We start from the raw sequence: 26,271 nt of genomic DNA on the forward strand, positions 1-26,271 counted from the left end.
TCCAGTGCTATTTTTCTATGATTCATGAAAAGGAAATCCAAGAAATAAGGAAACACAACAAATTAGAGAAGACACAGGTGAAATAGACAAGTATTAGAAGAAGGGCAGAAGAGATGAAACTAAAAGGAATGGTACAAAGAGCAAGAAATGCATCTTAAGTAATCCCCTTTATGCTAAAGATTTTCAATTTTTTCTGATGGGAAATATGGACATTAACTCTTGTAAAGACTAAAGTCCATGGAAGGTTTGAAAAATAAGTATCTTGATATAAAAAAGACATTCCAAAACACTTCAAAATTGATGTGTGTGAATGATAATGCCTTATAGTAGTAGTAGTTTAAGTGTTTCATGCTTCTCTTTTCTTGCAAATGGAGTTCTCTGCTCTGTACACATTTCCTAAAATACATTTGATTTTGAGAAAGAGTAATGGCATGCTGAGGACACTGCATGGTGCAAGAGCTCAATGGCAGATGAAGTCTGTTTTTAAACAGACTGCATGAGCAGGCATGGGCTTCAAAGGTGTTTCCTTAAATCTTCTAGCAATTGGAAAGAACAAGTTAATACACATATCCCCATCTTTCACGACAAATCCCTTTCACAGTCAACTGTGCCAGAGTATGTTACAAATACTGTACCCCCTGACCCTAATTTAGGTTACTCAAATAAATTCAAGTAATTGTATATATGAAACTGAATATGAAAGATACTTGATACCGAAAAAACATCCTTTGTCCCAGTATAGTAGAATATAGTATAATACATATAGTATAAAAGGTGTTTTTACACACTGCTTAGACTGAGAGAATAGCTACATTTGGAAACTAATAAACAAAACATTCTTAGGTTCACACTGGCTGTGTATATACTCTGCCCAAAATGAAGACTCCTGTGGACATGACTGGGGGCAGGACTTTGACACTATCTGCTGAAGTTCTTTCAAAGCCTTTCTATTGAATCACAACTACTTTCAAAGCACACTGTAACTGAAAGTCTTTCAAACTGTAAAATGAGTTTGGGAATATAGCTGGACTTGTGTAGAAGATTTATTTTATATGCAAATGAGGTGCATAAATAATTTTTTTACCCCTATCAGGAAGGATATAATGTCAATATAACAACAATATTATTGACAATACATTAATCACTAATTATAAATGACTTATCACTTAATAATATTAATTAATAATGTAAATATTACAATAGTATTATAATAACTGTTTCAAATGTGCAAGTGCATAATTCGAAGGTAACCCTCCTTTTCCTACAGTGAACAGCACTGCATGCTTTCTGTGCCTCAGTTGCTTAGAATGACAGCTAATGTAGTGGCATCATACTATTCCCAATGGTTTGGTGCAGTTATATGAACTGTTTTTGAGATATCCTTCTCCTACAGGTGCTGATGCCACAAAGAAAACTGGTCAGGAAAAGATGGAAGCTACAAGTCAATGTCATGCCATGGCATGGAAAGTCTGATGTAGTTCCTTGTAGCAGTAAGTAGTCTAGTAACCTTGACTTTCAAAATTCTAGCAATTTATCCATAGATGAAATAGAATTATGCAATGATGATGGTAGAGGAAAAGAGAAAGAAGAGAGAAAAATTGTCACCCTCATCACTGAAAGTCATATAAGAAGCAAAAGAAAAAGTTGAATTGAGACAACACAGTTTAGTGACTATATTGAAACAGAGAGAAAAGAGTGCGTTTCTCATAAAACAAGACAGCATCAAAGCTATAGGAGCATTGCAGAGAGGAAATGATTGAGAGCTGGTTAGATTTAAACAGGAGAGAATAACAAGGGATTGTATGGAGTTGTGATAACAGGGTGGTAGGGAGTTTGTGGCAGGTTGAGACGGCAGAAAGGGAACATCTAACGTGAAATTTGGCAAGCAGATGTACAAGAATCACCACAGACCAATCTGAGAGGCATCTATGTCTTTTCAACAGTTAATCTGGAGCATGATGGCCAATGACAACAAAGATGGGGAACTGAAAATGTAGGAAAATACTACCTACTAGCTCATTTTACTGTGTTAGAATTGGCAGAAGCCCAAAGCTGGTCGTGCTGTAAGACACGAAGAAGAACAAAAAATTCTGTCAGGCATTATAGATACAAGATGACTGAGGACAACTGGGACTACAGTCCTGATTTAATGAAACTAGTATGTAGAAAGAAAGATCCGGGCAAAAGTGAGATGGGAACCCACTTTATGTGGTACACCAGAGAACAACAGAATGTCCAGAAGTTTCTTCTGTATGGGAAAGAAAATAGTTATGAAAACACCAATTATTAGGAAAGCTGTTTAGGAAATTCATAAACAAGAATGTATTTGAACCCCAGTGATCATTAGCAGCTGGATTTTTCTCAGTCAATTTTGCTCACTGTAGAATTATTTGAAAATCCTCAAATAGCTACCCTAGCCCTCTCTCATGTCAATGGTAACAATGGATACATTAAGATACCTGTTAGAGATCCAACCTATCCAAAAGCGTTTCTATTTTGGTATCTTGAGTTTTCCACTGGACATGCATATGTCTCCTTGTCTATGTCTATGCAGGAAATCCAGTTAACTAGCTTACAGCAGATACCTAACTCCTTATGACTAAGTTAAGCAAGGTGCACACTTTCCTAAATTTTATAAGACGGCAGTTCATGGTTCAAGTTCAGCTGTGCTGGTGCTAAGGTTTTGTTGTTAGTGAGATAAAAGAACACCTTGAAACAAATTTCTAAAATCTGATAACGAATGACAATGCAAACAAATTTTTACAAAAATTTCATCTTTTCTCATAAACAATGCATCCTTAGCCATGCAACCTATATTTTGACAAAATTCCTCTTGAGAAGCATGGAGGAAGTGGAGAAGTTAAACTTACAAGACAGTCTTCTATTATGGGGCACAAAGAGCTTATAAAGCAAGAAACATAAAATCAGAGAATTTTATTATTTCTTTTTCAAGAAAGAAGACTACAAGTAGAAAACAATGGATTTACATCAAATTTTTGAAATATTTTAGCATCCAGCAAGGAGATATGGTGAATAATGGTAAAGTAGCATCTGCAGGAAGAACACATGAATTTCTTCAGTTAGTACAGAATACCATGAAAAACTTACAAATCCTGTTTGGACAATGCCAGAGGAGCATATTGACAGGTAGTGGATCAGTGCAAAGTGATTCACATCAAAAGAAACCATTTTAGTGATACACATGAAAATAATCAGGGAAGCAAAGATATATAATGATGGATACATCTGCTTATTAAGTAAAACTGTTCCATGAACAGAGATAGAAAAAAGCAGGATGTTAGGCTGTATTGAGATAACAAAAGAAAATGCTGAAAACAACATCATGTTATGTAAAACGGGGAAGCATCCTCCCTGTGACCATGGCATTCAGTTCTGATAAAAAAATCTTGAAGAGTGTGGAAATAGCTAAGCAAAAATTATTAAAGGCAAAAACCCCCTTGTTTATGAACAGAGCTAAAAAGGATACTGAATAAAACAGGAGTGCAAACAACTGCCTGCTTTAGAAAGCCTTTGCAATTTCTAGGAGAATTCTCGGTGCTCCTTAGATTAGCAAAATGTGGGAAAATAGTAAAATATCTGAAGTTTTACCTACTTGGTATAATTTGAAGAGAAGCAATACCTACTGTGGGTAGTTTAAAGAACATAAATCAAACCCCTCTATTTATACCTAAATACAGGAAGAACAGGACTACATCAGACTTGCTTGTGTACATTGAAAAGCAACCTATTTACAGTGCCGAAAAAGAAGCACTGCTTTACACTGCATGTAAGTATTCTATGGACTCGTTTCCATTAGGAGACATTCTGGTTTTAGTCTGTCAAGTCTGAAAAAGTTGTATGAATAAACAAGACATATAGTCTACCTAAGTAAAACTGACTAGCAATATCTGAGGCATTTAAGTCTTCAGTCATCAGGGAAAAAGGAGGTACTAGCATGCATTACTTAGCAACTGGAACAGTTTACAAAGGTTCAATTATTGTGACTCAGCTAACAAGCTGCAGCTCAGTATCATTGCTCTTTTTCTCCTTCAGTACTTGAGATTCCAAGGAAGTGACAAGTTGAAAGCTAAACTAGGACTATCTGTAACTGGAACATTTTTACTACATTATTTATTTCCTGCATTTATTTCTTCAAGACATGCTCAAAACTTTCCCCAAACTTGTGTTGTAATCTTTCCCCCTGCTGAAGCTTCCTTCATCAAATTAGAAGACAACAAATACTGTGTGACTCCATTTTCAAAAATATTTTGAATTCCTGCTGAGCCCTCTGATTTGAAGCACTCACTCAGTTCTTTTGAAAATGATATTTTAAACCTTATGACTTAATATGCTATCATTGGCCAAACACTATAGTTAGTCTAAAACTCTACACAGGCAAAAAGATAAACCCAGGATCTCCTTAAACTTCAAGCAAATATATTCACTTTCCAAATGATACAACAGTTTGTATAGTACCAGCTCAGTTGTTTTTCACTGTCCATCAGCATTACTTCTATGAGGAATCTAGCTCTCATGCATCTTTTGTGCTCCCAGTGAAATTCATGACAAAATTTTCTCTGACTTCTTTCAGTAAAACCAGAAGAGCCAGTAGAGGGAGCACCAATACATTGAAATAATTTTCTGCAGTTCCTATAAAAACAATAACCTAAACCAATATATTTTTTCATATAGTATTTGCACTACATTTTTTTCCCCTCCCTGATCAAAATACTGTCTTCATTAGACTTCAAGAAAAGCTGATTCAAGGTTAGGAGAATGTGTTGTTTGGTGGCCCTTCTGCAACCCCTGGCACCTCAGGACCTCTTTGTGAGAAAGAGGCAGGGGCTGAACTCTGTGAAAATAGTATTGGCAAAATAATGTTTTCTACCTCCATAGCACTGCTGGGCAGATCAGCTTAATGGGGATCATCTTTGGCTCTGGGACATAATCTGTTCTCTGCTGACTGATATTTTTGCCAGCTGATCCCTGCACATGAGCACGCAGGTTGTGCAAATAAGTACAGTGCAGCATGATGTGGCTAAACAGTGCTCTCTGCTTTGCACCCCTGCTCATTCAGGAAGCTTCAGCTTTCCCAGTTCATCCCTTTATGTGAGCCCAGTGCCATGAGCTGTGCAGAAAATGTTACACCTCTGTATCCTCTCTGCCCACTGGCGCTACTGGCAGACATTGCCTGGAGGACTCAGAGGGTGAGTTGCCCTGCATGTGAGAATGTCTCAGACAATAATGCACATCCTTTATCCTCCTATTTACACCTACATTTCATGAGTTTCAAATGGGATCTCAGGATTGCTATGATTTTTGAGTGTTTCCCCCATAACAGAGGAAAAGATCTAATCCCTTCAGGGGACTGGCTCAAAAAAACCCATCCCACACATCCCCAGGAAACCAAATGTGAACTGCTGAGTTTCATATTTCATTGTCAGGCTTTCCTGTGGTGGAGAACGTGGAGCCTGCCCTCAGATCCATTCAGCTTTGTTTGAAACCATGTATATGCAACCATTGCAAAAGCATTTGCCAGTAGTGCAAGTACACTCCCCTTAAAGAAAATAGAGTTAGATAAATGATAAGTGCTTTGAAAAATGCCCATGCTACATACTACAGAGGATAGGATGGGGAAAAAGCAGGCAACCAATGGGATGTGAAATGTTTTCAGAACAAACAAAAAAGTGACATTAGAGATCCATAAATTCTCTACTTCTAAATTTGAAAATAAAAGAAAATAATAAATCATCAGTTTGGAATTCAGGTGGCCTGGGATACTCAGCAGTTCACAAGAAGCTGCTCCCTGTGCCTGGAGGTGTCAGCAGGAATGGAAAACAAGCACAACCAGCAGTAGGAATGTTAAGCAGAATATTTAAGTGAGGGACATTTTTGTAAGTACTTCTTTGGTAATCCCATTTGATGTGTTTTCTGTCCTCAATTTCCCCTTTCTGAGATAAAAGATAGGACTACAATTCCTTGCTCTACAGATGTAGGCAAAACTAATGGACTTGACTCTAGAGTGCTATAAGAAGAGCTACAGAAGTATTTTTGGACTTCAGTGTGGTTACTGGATCCATCCTTAAGTCTGTCAACTACCTGCAACCTTACATTGAGTAATAATTTCTACAGAATACTTTCTGTCTAGGCAATTATACATAACTATATCTGATTTTCCAGTGAGGAAATCTAATAGGATTTTGTATTTTCCCTTGTTTTTCCTGCATGTTCCAAATAACTTCAGGCCTCAGTCTTCTAGGTCACCACTAACTAAGGAACTGAACTTTATAGGCCAGATGGATCTCCTCTGTCTCATATTCCTACTGCATTTTCATTGCAGAAAACATCTCAGTTGGTCCTATACTGACCTTGAAAAGAAAAAGAATAAATAGATAATTCTTGAATATATAAATAAATTATATAATAGGACATTATTAATTACTACATATAGAGTATGCAGTAATACACTATGCAGGACAGAATTAATTTTTTAATTAAAGATGTTAAAGAAGTGGGGGTTTTTACAGAGGCCATGAGAGAGTCAATGAGGAGCAGAAAATTTCTGTGTGTTTGATTTGATAATCATTCAGGCTACAGACAATTTACCTGCTGGCCTGGTTTGAGCGGCGATAGTGTTATTCCCTGGGTATTGATCACTGGCAGTATCTGGTTGCCGATGACAGTGGCGATGATCTGGCCCTGGGCATTGGTCAATAACTGTGGAGTTATCGGCTGCACCTGAAGTCCCTGAGCTCCACCTGCCGCCTGGCTGGACGGGACTGGATTAGGCATCAGTGGGATTGTTCCAATAATCTGGAAGAAACAACACAGGGAGAGTGTACGCATGCCACATATACTCGCCACACGTAATTCCTTATGTTCTTCATTTTGAATCAAACTTAGGTGATAAAAGCACAGAGAGACTGGTAAGACAGGCTGAGGGTGGGAAACAGTCATTCCTTCACTGGGGTGATGAGGACTTTCCAATTCATTTGTCACATCACATATCACCTGTACATTTTACCACTGTCCACTGTCACCTGCAGCAAATCTGCTGTGGCTTAAGAGTGCATAAAGCAAATTGTGGGCCACACTCTGGGCCTTAGATTATGGTTTCTTTCCACTATTAATTTTAACACAGAGTGAGATAGATAAAAGTATCAGTCTTTTTGTCTTCCATATAATGGTTTACTAGTGGGGCTTATGTAATTTTACTTGATTTTCTGATACCTGGCACTCTGGATGACCACCTTTTACTCCCATGTGATCTCAGGAAGACACAAAGGGATACTGGTGCCTTTCAGGCATGCCTTATTAAGATACGTTCATAAAAATGCATCTGGTTTTGGATGACAGCTATGAAGTACAACACAACAGGAGGGCTGATGTTAGATAAAATATATTAGCTAACATTTCTGGGGCAAGTAGTTGCAGAAAGAGACACTTGTGACATCTCAGACTTGAGAATACAGTGATTTCCTAAAATGTGAATGTGCCTGTAAAACTAATATTAGGATGAGATGTCAAACAGATGTCGTAAGAAAGCTTGTCAGTCAATAAGCTGCTAGGCTGGAAAAAGTTATGCTGTTGCAAGATTCTTTTTACAGGTATTAGAGAATCTGAAATGAACTTCTGATGAAAATTGGGCCTAAACCCAAACTTGTTCTTTTTTTTCCAAACAGCAGCCTACAAAGCTGGAGTCATAGGACTGCTGCAACAGGAAAAATAAAAAAAAGCATATCACATCTCTATTTCCTTCACCTTCTCCTCTCTCTTCATCATAGCCTCACTGAAAACACCTACTCCATCATAAGACTTAGAGTCTACCCTTTACAGAAAACTTGCTTCTTCCTCTTTATCCTCAGCATTCACCACACTATGTTGTCCATTTTGACTCCTACTAGTACAATTCCATTTTTTTCCTCAGTGGAGATAAAAATATTGTAGTTTTCCACAGTCTGTCTGCTGGTTCTCATTCCACTTGGGGGCTTAGTTATCTTTTTAGATCTCTTTGTTTCTGACAAATTTTATAGAAATTAATCAGCTGATTCACAAACCATTAAGTAGGCATGGAGAGCTGAACGGATGGAAAGAGAAAGAGATGTATACATAGCACTAGACACAGAGAAGCTTTCTCATGAAAAAAAGCTGAAGTATTCCTAATGAAACTCAAAAGCAAGTTTATTCCCCAAAAAATATATAAAACAAAACATATAACATTCCTATTGATTTCAACAATTAATTTATATACTGTATCAATGGAACCCATCCAAGACAGTGTAAAATTAGGTCTAAAATAACTGTTTAGGGAAAACATCAGTTAGCTTTTTGGGCAGACCACTAAGTTGCTTTATGAGAGTGCAAAAGTAAACTCCTCTGAATCTCTTGCTGTGGATATAAAATGAATACAGGTGTGAAATGCATGGTAAAGAGTAACAAAGATATGTGAAGACCTCTGCCTACTGAAATCACCAGCGGTGACATACAACAACCCCAAAAAATCCATTCTTAAAAAAGCACCATGCAAAGATAACCAAGTAATTCAGGCGTAGCAGGAGGGACAGGTGGCTGTCATCACCCTCTCCCATTATTAGGCTAAGACATGACTCCACTGAGTGACAGATCCTAATGAGTGACTGTTCCTTCAGCAGTCACACCCAGTGAGGTGCCTCTAGGTAGGCTCAACCATGAAGTACCAGGTGACAACCTACACTGACTCCTGGAGCAGGAAGAGTGCACTGTTGGCTATGGCAGCTCAGGAAACGCGCAGTAGCTGTCATCAATTTGCCAAACTTGCCCAGTTAGAAGGCCTTAGCATGGGAAGACCAGAAAACCATAAAGTAAAACAAGGCAGCTCTCCTGTGGGAGAGCCTGATAAAATGGCAAGCCCAGCTACTAAGCTGTATTGTAAGAGCTGCATATATCAAGACTGTTCAAAAGACTGTAAAGATACAATTTAAGTTCTTAATGCATTGCTAAAAGGTAGACAGATCAATAAAGATTATTACCCCCATTTTATGGAGCATGAAAGTGAAGCACGGTGAAGCATATTCAGTTAGCCTTCTAAGCTGAAATTTCCTCAGAGTTTCTCTTTTCAGATCACAAGGATTTTATTTTATTTTATTTTATTTTATTTTATTTTATTTTATTTTATTTTATTTTATTTTATTTTATTTTATTTTATTTTATTTTATTTTATTTTATTTTATTTTATTTTATTTTATTTATGTCCCTAGCTGAATGGCAACTGCTTTCCTGTTCATGTGAGAAGATGGCTATTCACTGAGAGGCATTTATTTACATCATTATCAGATTTCAAATTGTTTTCTAAAATCGGACTTTCAGCATGAATGAAATACAACTGCAGTGCAGTGCAACACATAAATATCTCCCAGTTTTTGTGACCTAACATATTTATGAGTAACAAATATATTCTTTCACTTTTAATATAATCTCACCAAACACAAGAAATAATCCTTCTTAATTTTATCAGCAGAGACATATCAAAGGCCTCCCCTTCCTTTGCCATGTCTGTAAAGGACGCAACCTTGGACTGTCATTACTCCAATGTAACTTTAACTATCAAGGTCCTAATCCCAGCAAAGCAAAAAATGCTGTGTTGGTGTTATCAGTAATAGAAATGTTTGCATTCACATTTAAAATGCATTTCTTGGACTACAGTTGGACATTTCATAGAATGACAATGCTGAAGTGGACAGTTTGTAAGGTCAGAAGCAGAAGGCTATCTATATGTATTAATGTGTGTCACACACCATACTGTACATGGCGTGCTGTCCATGCACACAGACAGAAATGGAGCAGGAAAAACACAGATGGAAGAAGTGTTTCAGAAGGGCAAATAAGCAAATGTCCTCAGGGGTGTTACCACAGGACCCAAGGGTAAATCTTAATTGAAAACAGAAACTTACTGAGATTTAAGAAGATTTTATTTCTTTTTTTACCAAAGTAAATTCTTGTCTGGTTAAGAAAAAGATATCCACTTGTCTCTACTTAAACAACAGGGCTACTCATTATTGCATGCAGCTTTGAGATGACTAAAATTGGATTTAGGTTTCCCCTTTCAAGTTTCTCCTTGTCCAAATACCCTCTCCTAAATATCTTAATTGCTCACTGATTCACACATAAGGAGTACTCCAACTGGATCCCTTCCTTAAACCTTGTGTGACTGATGTGATGCTGAACCACATCCCTCTTCCCTCTAATTTTGGTATGAAATTTCACCCTGGGCCCTGCTAATCTGTCCTCTTAAATTATTGTACAAGTTGAAGACAATTTACGGTTTTGATACATTTTGAATTTTGTCAAGAAATAAAGCAAGGCAATGCCACAGGCTTGAGGCACTGGCGTGCCACAGTACAGACTATTTAATTGCCAGTGATTTCCCTAGTCAGGAGGCATTGCTCCTTTCTAGGAAATGCTGCTACTTCAGATTATATTCAAAGATGGTTCAGGAATAACATGTGACAGGGACTGATCCCAGAAGATACTTACAGAGTCACACTGAATGGTTTGAGTTGGAAAGGGCCTCTTAAAGACCATCTAGTTTAATTCCCCAGCCATGGGCAGTGATGTATTTCACTAGACCACTTTGCTCTAAGCCCCATCCAACACTTCCACAGTGAGAACACATTCCACAATGCTGTGTCTTCTCTGAGACAAAGCAGAATAAGCTTCTTACTCTGGCAATGCTTGGACTCAAATTCTTAAACAAACCTGCTTGTCAAAGATGTTCTTGAAGAAAAAAATCCCACATCCCTAAAAGTTCTCATGCTACAAAAGTATAAATTTAAATGTTTTGAGAGTTTTTTCCATGTCTTTCACGGTTCCTTTTATACATCATACAACTGAAAGCAAGCACTGTTCACAAAGGAGCTGCAAAACAGGTGTCATATGCAAAACAGCAATAAGACAGTTTTGAAAGCCCAAGGGTTAATTCAAGGGATCCCCTTATCAATACTTGTCTAAGAGAGTTAGGCGCAGTAATCTGCATAGCACTGTTGATTAAAATAAATGACACCAGGTTGTATCTTTATGAGGCACAGGTTCCTCATATAGGTACAAAATGCAGTGCAGGTGGAAACTGTACTGAGATATTTAATGTAAATTCAGACTTCAAATTCTTTAATGGAGAAAGGGTTTTGCCCTCCTTTACTAATCAGAGAGACTTGCCCTCTTCAAGCAACAGAGTGTTGCCAGAATTCTTGCTGGAGTCAGATTATCACTTCAAGTATTCACTATGTTTCTTTCCTTTTTGTTCATGGATTAATAGATACATCAATTGTATCAAGCCACTTAGACAAGAGTTTTTGCAGAAATTAATGTATTATTTTTCTGCTTCCCAGTATTAGCTATGTTTTAAAAGTTAGTTGTTTGTTTCTAATTTTAAAAGAAATCGGGGGTGATTTTTAACAGCATCTGAATATTTTCTAATGATTAATCTATTAGTGTGATTTTAGCACCCTAGGATTTCAAGATATCTGACATTGGATCTCTCAGATCTTACAACTTGAACCTACCATTGTCAAGATGATTTCTGCAATAAAATTGTAGGGCTTGGCTTGCACATGAAGTTAATTTGTCAGCCTACACCCTCATACCAGGTGTGGGCCCAATGGTCTTTGCCTACATAGTTCTGCAAGCAGCAATGAAAGAATAGCACACATTTAAAGTGAAGGTAAAATCCCAAGTAATGGAGCTGACCACCGAGGGGGAAAATCCCAAATCCTCAGTATAGCAATAATTTCTCTGAATATCACCCCCCATGGCAGGGTAATGTCCTAACACTGCTTAACTCAAGCCAACACCACCAAAGGAACGCTACAAACTGTGGCCAAATGGGTGGTTCAACAGCTGCCTTTGTTTCTGCTCTGAAGTGTAAGTAAAATCAAAGACCAACCTCACTAGTTTGTTTCTACTGTCAGCCAAGGCTTACATAAAGCAAATGGTGACATTTCATCTAAAAAATGTCTTCAACTATAAAAATGAAATATTAAGTATTTTTAGTAGTATCATCAAAATAAACATCTCTTCAATTTGATCAATGTTACAACTCTTTAAATATTGAAATTTAATTATTCAGTTTTGAACAACAGAAGAACGACATAAAAAGAAAACAGAAAAATGGGGAAAAGTGAAAGAAGCAACAGAAAAATTGTTCAGCAAAATGAGACAAACTACCATATACACATAGACACAAGGGTGTTGGTGGATGAGACTTGGCAATGTGTCCTTGCAGCCCCAAAGGCCAAGTGTATCCTGAGCTGTAGCAGAAGATTTCAGGGGAAGTGTATGTCTCCCCCTACTCTGCCCTCACCAAGCCCACACGGAGCGCTGCCTCCAGCTCTGTAGTCTTCAGCACAAGAAAGACAGGGACCTCACAGGTCCAGAGGAGGCCAAAAAGATGATCAGAGGGCTGGAGCATCTCTCCCATGAAGGCAGGCTGAAAGAGTTGGGGCTGCTCAGTCTGGAAAAGAGAATGCTCTGGGAAGAATTTACAGCAGCCTCCCAGTACATAAAGGGAGCCTAAACACTGGATAGGGACTGTTTTACAAGAGCATGTAGGACAAGGGATCCATGACAGGACAAGAGGTAATGGCTTCAAACTAGGGAGGGGAGGTTTAGATGAGATGTTAGGAAGAAACTTTTTACCATGGGGGTGGTGAGAACAGGTCACCCAGGGGAGCTGTGGATGCCCCATCCCAGAAAGTGCTCAAGGCCAGGCTGGATGGGTCCTTGAGAAACCTGGTCTAGTGAGAGCGGTCTCTGCCATGCCAGGGGGTTGGAACTAGATCTTTGAGGTCTCCTCCAAGCCAGATCATTCTATGACTTTGTACAGTTTTGCAAACTTTATTCAGAAGCTGCATCTGTTCAGAAGTATGTTGCATGGTCATTTTATTAGCATGACTTATTTAAGGAGACAATCTAAGGAGAAAATGACTGAGGAAAAGATAGACTGGTGTGAATCTGCACAGGCTTCTTTAGCCTCTGTGCAGCTGCCTCTTTCTTAATCACATACATGTATATCTATATATATACAGTATCCACATAATTTATAAACACATAGACACAGATATTTTAAAAAATACATATAACTTATTTTCTACCAATGCCAATAACCCCAGCTATTTATATGCACTATACCACATACATGCAATCCACTTCCAGTCTACACACTGAAAAACTGGAATCATGAATACAAGGAATACAATTTGCAGACTTCTTTTGAAAGTAATGCTAGTCCATCTCATTCTTTGGACTAATGACAATATGATTCTTGAACCTCATACAGGATGAATTTAAGGCTGCCTGTGTCTTTCAAATTAGAAGTAGTACTAATTCATGCAAAGCTTGCAAATTTTCTTTTCTGCATTGTATTTCCTAATGACAAGTCAAAAAGATGGCACAACAAATTGCTACTTTGAGAAAACGAATCAGTGATACTGGAAATAGGCACCTAGGAAGCTGTACTCCCGTGTCACCATTTACTGTAAGGAATTGTAATATCCAGGTTAAATTTTGTTCTTATATCATTCAACATATTGGATAGGTTATTTGGAGCATTGAGTCCAACATTCTGCCTGATTTTCTCAGTGTTTTGTTTTTTTTTTTTTTAGAAAAGAATGTTTGTATATTAACATCAAACTACACAGGAATTTATTTGTTATCACTGTAGGAATTATGTGGTGAAATTTTTCTATTTTTCTTAAGAAAATACTATTACATTCTTGTAGTAGGAGCATGTGTACTGTCATAAAAAAGAATGTCTATTTTATCAAACATTCTGAATAACACAACATTTTCTCATTAGAAAATTCTAAATATATGTAATTTTCAAATTAAAGACTAAAAATTATGTTGAGTGCTGAATTTTTCCTTTTAAGCAATCTGCTTAGGATTTAACTTCCTTTTATAAACAAGAATTAAATCAGGCATCACGAGCCTTAGAGGTCATAGTTCTCTGAGCTGAGCAAAGCAGCTGTTGGTGTTAATTAGATTTGCAGGTCCTAAGTATTTCTGAAAACCAGCTAGTGAGATTCTTATGTAAATTTTTATTATTTAAAATTATTTGATGGATGTCTAATATCAAATATTTTAGCAATATTTTTATTTGTTATGACAACAGATCCACAATATGTTATGACAGGACAGCCAATACTATCATATTTGTTATGGAAAAAACAGACAAAATTTCTAATAATATTTGATGATCATTAAAAGAATTTGCAACTAACTGTTTTTTAGCATTTTACTGCTTTCCTCCCAAGCTACAAACAGCTTTTCTGATTGCTGTGCAGATCCTTTTAGGGTGTGTACAAGCAATCACGTTTCTGTATATGGGGTTTTGTGTTTTTTTTTGGTAAATCCTTTTGATAACCAAAAGTAATAGTATTCATTTTCTCAGAAATTAAATGCATAGCAACTAGGCCAGAAGTGTGAATTTCTAGAATTAATTACAATGAAAACATTTTTGTAAATATTCATTCATCCCTACTTTCTTTTCATGCAAGCTGCAATTTTCATAGTTGCCTACAAAATTATCATTTGGCTTCTCTGAAGACTTCAATATCAACTAAGGATCAAACATCTCAGAGACAAGAAATCCCTGCTCTGAAATAAAATTTCTCAACCTTTTCAAGCTTTGTATTTGGGCTGCAGCTGCTAACCCAAACATCAATTTGTATCTTTAGACTACAAAGTGGATTTAGATTCCTTTAGAACAAGGATTGTCTCTTTTGAGAAATAACATTATTTCCTACTACGTCTCTCTCAGAGCATAAAGAGTGGACTTGCTTCCAGCCACATCAGAATCTAACAAACTGGACACACAGCACAAGAAAATGTAGGCATCCCTACACTTTGTACTATGTGCCACACTGAGCCATTCAAGGGCAGCTTGGGAAACAAACTCCCATTTCTCAGCATGCCTAACTGGGCCCAGCACAATGTGTGCCAGTGTGATTAGCTTGCCTCCATGCTATGGTGATGTTATCAGCTTGTTTGGAACTACCTTTGCCACCTGGTGCTGCATTGCACTGTACTGGCCCACTGCAGAGATGCTGTGGAGAGGTGAGGAGCCAGAATAAGGCAGGGTTTAGTAACTGCTCTATCATCCTGTGGCTTTTAAACAAGAGCTGCTATTGAGACACAGCCCTGCACAGATATGAACAAGATAACATCTTCCACTGCCAAACAGTTCTCTCTGAAATAGTGTGGGTTTAATTTTTCAAATTGTAATCTTACTCTTGTTTTTAAAGGGATGTGGCACACTACTGGCAATGCCTGTGGATGAGCAGGACTATTTCTGGTATTATACTTTTATTTCTTTCCCTTGATTGCTCCTTTAAACTTGTTTTTGCATCAACAATTAAGAAGATGGCACTGACTTCAGCAGGTGGTCACCACTCTCACCTATTTATTTGTGATACCATTCCCAAAAAGTTATTTCACTAGAAGTATTATGGTCTTGCAAATGTGTGCCAAATGAGGCTACCTCAAAGACTTTTTAATTTTCATTGATTTTTTTTCATTGTTTATGAACCTGTGATGAGAATGAAATTTTCTGAGGAAACAAAAAGTAAATTTTGGGAACCTTGCTTTGAAAACTTAATGGTATTTTATTCTGTCCTTGAGTTGTCTGTTTAGAATACCAATGGATGTTTTCTCGGGTACTCCATGAGAAACTGGATTGAAATCACTAACCATCAAATAATCTTCAGATGCAATCTTTAGGACCAGAGTTCTTTAATTAGACTATAGGTCAAAGAATTTCTAGGCCATCAATATATTCTCAAAGAAACCTCTCACATCTGATTATCAGATTACCTACACTATATAAAATATTTATCAGAGATCACCAGATTTCTGCCTGTAATTCTTAAAGGTGAAATTAATTGTCCATGTTGATTCATTCAATCATTTCAGATTTAGCCAAAATTCATTGCAAGAAGGTTAATATATATTGTAACCAATCAGTAGCAGTGATACCCAGCATTGTTGTTAGACAATCACATTTTTCCAAATGCTACTACAAATCCTGAGCTTGCTGCACAGATGCCATGACTGTGGATGACATGGTAGCTGTCTCTCAATCCATAATTGTACAGCACCTGTACAGCACCTGTACAAGATGACATCTGTCTAAATACAAAGTCATGCCCTACTGAGGTGATGCTTCTACAATTTTAGACCATCTAGACTTTAGCTAAATAAAATACAAACTGTTGGTCTTACTAATTAAGAGTTGTAACTTTTACTGTGATAGTGTATGAAAGCTCAGGGCAAGGGTGAGATGAGTAACTGTGAAGTGGTAACAAATGTACCCCTGAAACACTTTCCAGTTTTGCAGGACATGCATTTCTTCTACAAGTGACTTTTCTGCCTACTGAGAGCAAGGCACAATGCTTAGCAGAACATGATTATGATGGAACAAACCATCCTGGATTATCTCACTAGTATAGTGGATATCACTGTGGAAACCAATATTCCAACCTATGAAGTGGAATTTTGCTATAAAGTACCACAATTTTGTGGGAGTTGAAGACAAGGAGAAAAAATTCTATTTTCCATTTCAATGAAAGAAGTCCTAGATAGATTGCATGTAAATTCTTGAATGGAAAATGGTCATGACTCCAAGTTTCTAGATCTGAATGTCTAGGAATAAAAATCCTTTCTGAGATCAAATATAACTTCCTTTTGTCATGCATTCATAACAGAGTTGATTGCCCTTTTTAGTACCAATGAAAATTTGCCAACCAAATATAAGCCAGGCCTTAGTCCTTCTTACCTTGAAAAATTTATTCTGCAAATTTTTCAAGGTAAGAACTGGTTCAGCACACTGCTCTGTCAACCAGTTTACCTTTGAAAAGTTTGTTAAATTCCAGGTCTCCATTCATTCACGTGTAATATATTCGTATAAATACTATTTACTTCCTACCAGTATTCCTACAAGTTTTAAGTAATTTTTGTTAGGCTACCTAAGAGGTGGAAATACTAGATATGAAAAAGGTAGGGTATTTTTATGTTGAAGATAAAAAACCACTCATCTTGAAATGATTCTCAAATTTAGAGAAGACGTAGCAAGAGACTGTGTTTATGAATCTGTGAGGAGAACATGCAGCTTCATTACCAGTTTCATTCAGGCCTGGTCCATAGGTCTACTTAAGGCAGAGTTAAATAACTATGATTTTCTTATTAAAAGAAGCAGTGGGCTGGAGGTAATCCCATCTTCAGCTCCTACATTGCTATTCTGTGGAAGCAACAGGTTCCTGATACAGACAGGCAAATTGAAATTTGTTTATGTATTTTTACATTAATTCAAACTACTTTATATTTCCCTTTTGCTGTCAGCAGAGCCCATATCCCTGAGGCCTGTTCTGTGGAAGGCAGATCACAATTTTCTATTCCTGCATGTGTTCTCTGTTCTCTAAAAATATTTCCTTTTCAACCATCATCTGCAGGGCACCAAAGGTGAGGGGGCTTCTTTACTTTTATGACTCTAGAGAAAGGGAATGGTAAGGACAGAAAATTAGTTATTTCTAGAATCCCTTCTCCATCTGTGTAGCTGTCACATGTCTTATACTTACATTTTCAGTTATTTTGGGCGGGCCATTGTTTCTTTTGGTATGTTAGAATAAGACCTTAGCACAGTGTTCCAGTGCGATTATGTATTCCATTCATCGTTATGGGGGGTAGACAAAAAAGTAGCAACAATCCTATTTGTTGTCAAAGAATTAAATTGTTATATTACACAAATAGTCTCACATTTCCTTAGGTAAGGTGACTGAAGACTGTGATGCACTCTATCAAGACTTTCAAGTGGAATGCTACTGCTGCACTTTCTGATAATTTTTACTGGATTACAGGTTCCTGAGAGAAGAACAAAGGGGGTGCTACTTTAACTTCCTCAGTACTGAAATGCTTCCTTTACATAAGGAAAATGCCATTTTAATGCCATTTTAAACATTGCATAAAATGTTGAAAATCGTAGCCAAAAGCTGGGGAAAAAATGCAGTGATAGTGTAGAACTGAGTCTTTTACAATTTATTTTAAATTTTTGTGTTTACAATTTATTTTAAATTTTTCCCTAGAGCTATTGTTTCCCACATTACTCTTGCAGCTGTGGCTGCTGGGGAGTCAGTGGACCTCAATGACTTGCACAGAATAAAGAGATCCTTAGCAAGTTCAGAAGACATCATTCACAGTTACAGCTGCACAGGATCATTCCGAGCAATTACTCAGCTTGGCTTTGCCAAGCAATGCTTAAAGCCACAGAATCATACTGGTTGGGAAAGACCTTTCAGATCATCAAATCCAGCCATAAACCTAACACTGTTAAGTCCACCAGCCAAATTCAACCTCTCTCTTCTGATATGTAATGCTTTAATGTGGAAAAGATTGAAATGAAACAAGAAGGTTCCTCATGGAGTGATGTACTATACTCAGTGCTTTAAAGAACCAGATAATCTAACCATGGATGTGTTTAGCATATGAAAGTGTAAGGATCATCAGATGTTGCTTCCCTCATTCAGAATTTACCTTAATTTAAGTAGTCTCCCTGTTAAAAATCCGAAGAGAAAGATATTAAATAGAATTAAAAGCGGTGGAATCTTCCAAGAGGAGAACAAAGTAGATGTGAAGAAGAGAAAAAAGCAACAGCAAAATGAAACTTAGTTTTAAACACTGTCAAAATGCATACTCTAGTTACAAATGTTCTTGTAATATATTTTTTAAAAAAGTAACTCAGTCTCAGTAATGTGAAACTTCTGAAACAACTTGTTGTTTAATCTTGGAGCAATAGTGGAGAAGATTTCCTGGCATATGGGAATTACAGCGGAAGAATGAAGAGATAAGTAAAGAGACAATGCCATACTACAATTAAAAAATGGAATCATTTAATTGCCGGTAATCACAGATTTTTAAATTTACAGGTCAAGGAATTGTGCTCATTTCTGAGACAGAATTGAGCATATTAACTGCCCTTGAAATATCAGTATTTGTGGGTCCCATCCAACTCAGCAAATTCTCTGATTCTGTGATGATAGTTGAGTTGGTGCATCTACTAACTTCTCATTCTTCCCTCATATCCCCCTCCCTGCTATCAATTCACAAAAAATCCAATACAAAGCAAAGCAAACCAAATCAAAATATAAAAAAAAACAACAAAACCCCCCAAAAAACCACCCCACATCAAAAAACCCAAACCCAACTAAACAAATCCCATCTTCCCCCACCAAACAAAACAAAAAAACCCAAACCCCAAGTTCATTTCTCGGATTCAAAAGAAAGTTTATCCAGGCTGAATGTGCACAAGATTTGTCAACCAGGCTGCTTCACTCAGAAATGAAAATGTAAAGATGTGTAAACAACAAATAACCTCAAAAAAGGAATTAGCATCTCAAAAAAAAAGTTATCAAATATGCATTTGTTTATCACAGTCAAGTTTTATGATTCAAACCTTATTCATATATATTTTATGAAGAGAATATCCATTGTGGTGGCAAAATTAAATGCATTTTGAAACTTGTATGTGACATTTATCTATCTGCTCTATCAGAAAAAAGTTGTCATATTCATTCAGATATATATTACTTTTTCAATTTCCTGTCAGTAATGTTTTTTTAATGTTCTTTAGGGGTAGACCACAGGATTTCTTATTTCTCACAACAAAGACCATAATGCTTTAGAATTATGTTGATGAGTTTATACCTAAAAAAGCTGCACCACCTTTTTTTTTAAGAGATGAACAGTTCATTCTTATCCCAGATAACCATGGTTTTTGGGTTGTTGGGGTTTATTTTTTGTTTGTTTTCAATTTTTTTTAAAAGATACAGTCAGGTATCTTAAAAAGAGAGTGGTCTGGCCTTTTTTTCTTTTTCTAAATAAGTTCATAATACAAAACACAAACTTACGGTGCAATTTTATGATGATTCAGGTTTTACGGTGAGCCACAAGAGATAATAAAGGAAAAAAAAAGCTCAAGTATTGAAACTCCTTATCACATATCTTCCCTTCCAAGGGGATGATTTTGATAGAAAGTTCATATAAACCCAGTGCTTTGAATAAAGTGTTCAGTAGCAGGCAAGACCTAAAGGTCATAGAGAAGAAACAGAAACCAATTAAGAGGGTTAATTGACAACATGCTACAGCTGTAGTGCAAAACAGTGGCTGGAGAGGCAGACACTTCTTTCTCTGAGCTGCTATTAAAGTGGCACTGTAGCAAAAAACCTATATTGTATCCCATAGGCTCAGTGCAAGTCCTGTGGAAGAGGTTGAAGTGCGGTGGGTCAAGTCCTGGGTAGATAGGACACTTGTTTCTTATGGGGTTTCTTTGGTAGTAAAGACCCCATCTGTAATATAGAATAATGCACGCTCTTCGATGGTAACAAATCAGGAGAATTCCATGAAAACCATTCAAGTTGCATCTCTAAACAAATGGTACATTTGAATTCAAGTTAGAAGATATGCCTGCCCTTCTAAACACACATAATATCTAGGAGTAAAACAAGTATTTTGGTAAAACTGGCAATAATTATGTGTAGTTTAGATTACTTTAGGACAGAAATTCTTAGATGATAGGACTCTTTTACGGTATTTGTGACATCTAATAGCTGGAGCCGTGCTGGAAATACATTCATGTTGGTCTGTGCTCTGAAGATTTCATGTATCCCTTTTCTGTACTAACCAAAACAGCAGGGCAAATGGCCAGAGAAATGTAAAAAGAAATCTGTAAAGAGGAGAGACATCTTCCCCACTTCTAGAGATTCAAAGGTTTTTTTTTTAAACTAGGAGAACCTCAGAGATGTAATGTCTTCATTTATGCACAACTGATTTTTAAATAACATCATCCTGCAGATGGAATACTTGATCTTACTTGAAAGAAAAGATACTCAACAGAAAGATCCTCCCCTTCACATTGCAAACCATCACTTAGCTGAAGTATCTGCAAAGTTAAGTATGCCTTAAATAATTCAGAGAAATACCATTACCTTGGTCCCTATTTATCTGGGAAACACAAAGAAGCAGGCAAGCAAAACAGGAAAAAAAAAAAATTCCCCCAGAGTAATTCAAAAAATAAGTCAGGTCAGCCAGTACTAAGTTCTGCATGTCCATCCTCAGCTGCTCCCAGGATCTGAGTTAAAACTACTGTGACTGTGATGGTGAGCTTAAGGATAACATTACCTAAAGGACTTAAGTATCATTAAAAGTAACTGCTGTGTGATATTTTAAGCAGGGAATTGATATAATATTCAACACCTAGCATTAGAAATCCAGTTGCAGACTCTCATTCATGACTCTCTCTATTCAGTGTAGAGAGTGAAAAATCCCTGCAAGATAATTCATTGATGCTTAAAACACCTTCCTTATATTGGTCCTATGTTTTATTTTTTGAGAGTGTCTATTTGTTTCAATGATGACAGAAAACACTAAACAACTAGCTTAGATTGTTGACTAGCCTAAGTTGCCTTTCATGAGGTTAAAATTAGGGAAAAGGAATTCAAATCAGGAGTCTAAACAGAGTGCTCTGTGAAGAAATCAATTCTAAAATTGACCTACAGTCTCTAGGTCATTTGGAAAACAAGTTGCCTTTTTACTGACCATCTCAATCTCAGCTGTAGCTAAAATGAAGGTAACATAATTAAAAAAAAAATCCCTAAAATTAAAATAAAATCATTGACACTTTTTCTGGGAATAAGACTCAACTTTATTTTTTTCTTTTGTGAGCTACTATTAAAATAAGAAAAGGTTTTGAGAAGACCTAACTGGTTGAAAAGATGTTCAACACATGCACAAAATGAAATATGCTTGACCATCCTTGTCTATTACAAATATAAACACAGAGATAGAGATGATTCACTTAAATTCCTTCAACTTGACTGGTAATATCTTGACACATTTCACTGGGGAGGGTATAACTTACACCACTCTTAAAAAGTAAGTTTAAAAAAAAAGACACAGCAATGACCGTGGACTGAAGATTTATTAGAAAGATTCCCTAACCATCTCTTGGAAGTAAAATTTCCATTCTGTGCAAACTCAGTGAGAAATTGCTTTCTTGACATGGTACTCATTTATCTCCCCTCACTCTGTGTTCTTTGAGGTCTCCTTTTGCATCATTTGTTTGGTAGTATGAGGCCGATCTAAACATTTTTACATTTGTGCTCTTGCCAGAGACCACAGTGATTTAGTGAATCAGGAATGCATCATTCATGTTTGTTCCCTCTTTTCACTGCATATGATTTTAAGGAGAAATAAAAGGCAAGGGTAAGCTTGCTGCATTAAGTGCTCCTTAGGAGGGGCCCTTTCCATTGATGGATCAGGCTAGGAGATTTTGAGCTAGACTTAGTAATATTTAACAGATACATTTTTATTTGTATTCAGAAAAGAAGTCTTTTGTTGTAGCATATTTACTTGTGATATTTTTTTCTCATCATACAGGGTGTTTCTCATCATACATCATTGTTGGTTAAGGACTTCCATGTTAGCAGAGCTCTAAGTGTCCATCATTGTATATACAGAAGCATGAACCTATTTGAATAGACAAATGCTTCTGTATATTACTAACAGTATTTTTAGGTCAGTAGTCTAATATTAATATTTTAAATAGTTACCCTGAGAAACGGGCAAAAAGTTTGTCAAGATTTGTTTTATACTCATTTCCAAAACCTCCCTTATACTCTTACAAAAACGTAGTTTGTGATTGCAATTTCAGAACATATTCAATCATCTCTTAGACTTCACAGATGAGCATCAGGGTGTCCTATGTCTTCCTGTATCTGGTGAACAGAGAATAAGTTAGTCTCTTTGGACCCTTGTGAGCAAAAAATAAAGTTCAAAACTTATTCAAAATTATTTTTCTAAGCAGTCATTCAATATTTAATCTTAGTCTCTGGGCAGATTTTTGTCTTGGCTGTTGTAGCAAAAATTCTCAGATGTGGTAGAGAAGAATGTGGTGCTTTTTTGCTAATATCAGTTCCATATTAATTTTATTCAAAGGTGACAACATAATGATTTATTTAACCTCTCTGTGCATTGTTTCTTAAACTTTCTGCTTTACCTAAGGAGTGTGTTTCAACAATGAACATAAACAACAACTGCTTTCAAATTCATGGATCTACTTGACATCAAAGATAGGTGACTGTACCTGAAAAATAGGTGCAACAGCTGGGACATTTTGGTACATCAGAGAAATGAGACACATTCTCATGGGTACAAACAGACCAACCAAGAGAGCAACATATAGATTTAAACATACCAAATGCTGCACTGTAGTTGATAATATTAATTTTAAGAGATTGTAAATACAAAACCCATACATCAGTATCTGTACAATTAAAATTAAGAGATATATAGTGCAGGTCCCAGAAGATGTACTTTAAATACCTAAAAATGGAAGCCACCTCCCAGCACTTTGGAGGGGTGTCTGGAGGGGATATTCATCAACATGACAAACATCATGGAACATGCAGACCATGCCATCCTGCGGGGGTATGCTGGGAAATATTTTCCCTGCAATTCTATTAAAAAGCCTCCATTTTCTAGAACTCATAATTCAGAGATCACTCTGATCTCTTGTGCAGAACTATCAATAGTACCTGTCTACATAATACCTGCCTGTAGTGAAAGGGTAGAATGTTAACATTCAGTATCTTTTAACTCTCACTTTGCTGTCATTCAAGAGTATTTACATTTTTTGTGGCAAATCAAACCCCTAGAAAAATACAGGCCTAGTTTTGCTCCTCATATATTAATATGGGGGTTAAATTAATAGAATGCAGACAATTATGGCCTCTGTACAGTCATAATTACACACATCTAAAATTACACTTGAGACAGACCTGAGCTAAAAAAAGGCAGCACATCGTCTTCCATGGCAGGAGGAGAAGGTTTAGTTTATTTTCATTTGTCACCAGAATAAAGAGTCAAATGACCCCAAAGACAGAAGCATGACTCACGAGGTAATTAAAATATTTATAATCTCATTTCCTTATGGGTACTTGGATCTCTTCTGAGGAGATGAGCATAAATTTCCAGGTAAGCATACATACATGTGTTCACATAAGTGGGAAGCAATTCAGTTGAAAAGAATGTTGATATCTGCTCTATTTGAAATGTTTTAGGATTTTCTCAGAATATGGCAATAAGACACAGAGGGAAGAACATTTTTTTGGATCAACCACAGAATACTTAGAGTAGTATTGTGCCATGTCTGAAATGGGACTAAAGACCTATGTTTAACTAACTGAATCCCAGATACACAGTGAGACAAAGAAATTGTCAGGACAAGAAAATGGTAGAGGAAGTAGAACAGAAACTAGAAAGCTGAATACCTTGGCGTGTCTGAGGATGTGTCTCTGACATTGTCACCAGACACCTGTTTGCCTGTACTCTTTATGCTTCCTTATGGAAGAAACCAGGAGAGCAAAACCAGACAAATGAGAACAAGTTAAGGCTAATAAGAAGTATTGAGAAGGAAAGAAGAAGGAAATTTTAGCATGCCAAGCGGTGCTGATTCCCCCTCAAAGCCAGTACACTGCATGAGTCTGATACCATGCTTTTTTCTTTGAGTCTGTCTATTTGTGCTATCAAATAAGACATAGCTAAATGAACAGCCCTCAAAGAAGGGAGTGGATTAGGCCTCTGGAGATGATGACTAACAAGTTAAAATTAAACTTCTTTTCAGTTGGGCTGCAGTGACCTATTTATACAATTTCTTTCTTGATAGCTAGCTAGCTTTTTTTAACATTGCAAGGTGTACCTGGCCTCTCTCATCTCTCTCTAAACTGTCTCCCTGATGTCCTGATCACTCTCTGATCTATCTCTCTATCTGCTGGGTGAATGCTAATATGACATATCCAACCTCTAAAACAAACCATTTATTTTGAAACTTGGCTATGTCAGAGCATTTGATGCGTCAAACATGAAAATGAATGTATATTTGGATATTGGGTACATCACGTCTTGATATTAAATTATCTCCTGAAAAGAGGATTGATTTTTAAACTGGCAGGATATATGTATTGCTTCCTTGAATCTCTAGCTAGACATGGGGGGAGTCTAGCTAGATTCTCTATGAAGCAGAAAAAGAGTTGCTCAAGGGCTATGAGTGTTTTCTTTATATTAATAAATCCTTCTTTGCACTTAAGGAAAGAGATTCTGTCATTCTCGTCCATTATTATGTGACAATAATACATTAGTCTTCTATGAGAGATACTTATCCTAGAGATAATATTTAATTAATGTGCAAAGAAGGAAGTTTAAGTGAAAAATGTACTTTTAAAGTCATATATATTTAATACATTGGCATAGATATTTCAAAGTCCCTTTTTTTTCCCCTTTTGATATCTGGGCCATTTGCATGTACACACTAAAGCCTACCACTGTCAGCATCTGAAAAAAATGACAAACTGAGATATACTTTGGGAAAAATAGATTGATTTTTTTTCTGCTTGAACTTCCCTGTAACTGCTCACAGATCAACCCATAGAAGATGGCATACACACAATTCTTTGCAATAATCTGGATGCAGATCAGAAGACAGAGAATACTTCCTCTTACAGGACAATTCCAGCTCATTGTGCTGTTTGGAAGCTTGTGGACCTGCATGCAGAAGTTTTGGGTCTCCCTCTGGCTGGTTATTACTATGAATGCTGCATGAATAAATTTCAGTGGATGGACTCCTCATCCTTCCAGATTTCAAACAAATACTGATTGCACAGCAAATATGGGAGTGCCAAATCTTTCCTCACCTGTATCTCTAAGACATACAGATCCAGCTGTCAAGACTGAAGCTCAATAAGAAATACAATGGCCTTCATTTATGCATGAAGACTTGTAACTTTTAAGAAATTCCAAACCTCACCAAAAGAGCAGGAGTGCTCTATCAGTGAATCTAGGACCAAAAATATTTAGCATTTTGCATTAACTGCACTTTTGACAGAGTGATCTGCCTTCTTCTTCCCTTTGCCCAAAAAATCACTTTTGATTTAGTTTATTCTGATTTCCAATGTCAACTCAGCAGATTGTAAAATTCTGACACAAGGATAAAGCATATATAATATATAGGATAAGTTAGATAAAATCTAAATAAGACTAAGCACCATGTTACACAAAGAACTATGATCTGAGTTTTTTTCAGAAATGATGAGGCACATTTAGAAAGATAACTCAGACTCTCAGATTTGGTCCACTATTGCCTCTGTTCACCTACAGTCTCTCTATAATCCACCCTGCACAGTGCTCCCTCATAAGAAG

General features: G+C 36.7%; 1 protein-coding gene across 3 annotated transcripts in view; it reads right to left on the minus strand.

Moving 5' to 3' along the window:
• The window catches only part of POU6F2 (POU class 6 homeobox 2), a 317,708-nt gene that overhangs the window by 17,312 nt on the left and 274,125 nt on the right, over positions 1 to 26,271 (minus strand). For all 3 annotated transcript variants that reach the window (XM_059484261.1, XM_059484279.1, XM_059484270.1), the window contains exon 7: positions 6,607 to 6,813. In XM_059484261.1, the coding sequence (XP_059340244.1) occupies positions 6,607 to 6,813 (207 nt within the window). The remainder of the gene's footprint in view (positions 1 to 6,606; positions 6,814 to 26,271) is intronic.

Source organism: Ammospiza nelsoni, chromosome 1 (assembly GCF_027579445.1).
Source record: "Ammospiza nelsoni isolate bAmmNel1 chromosome 1, bAmmNel1.pri, whole genome shotgun sequence".
In the NCBI taxonomy this organism is placed as follows: Eukaryota; Metazoa; Chordata; class Aves; order Passeriformes; family Passerellidae; genus Ammospiza; species Ammospiza nelsoni.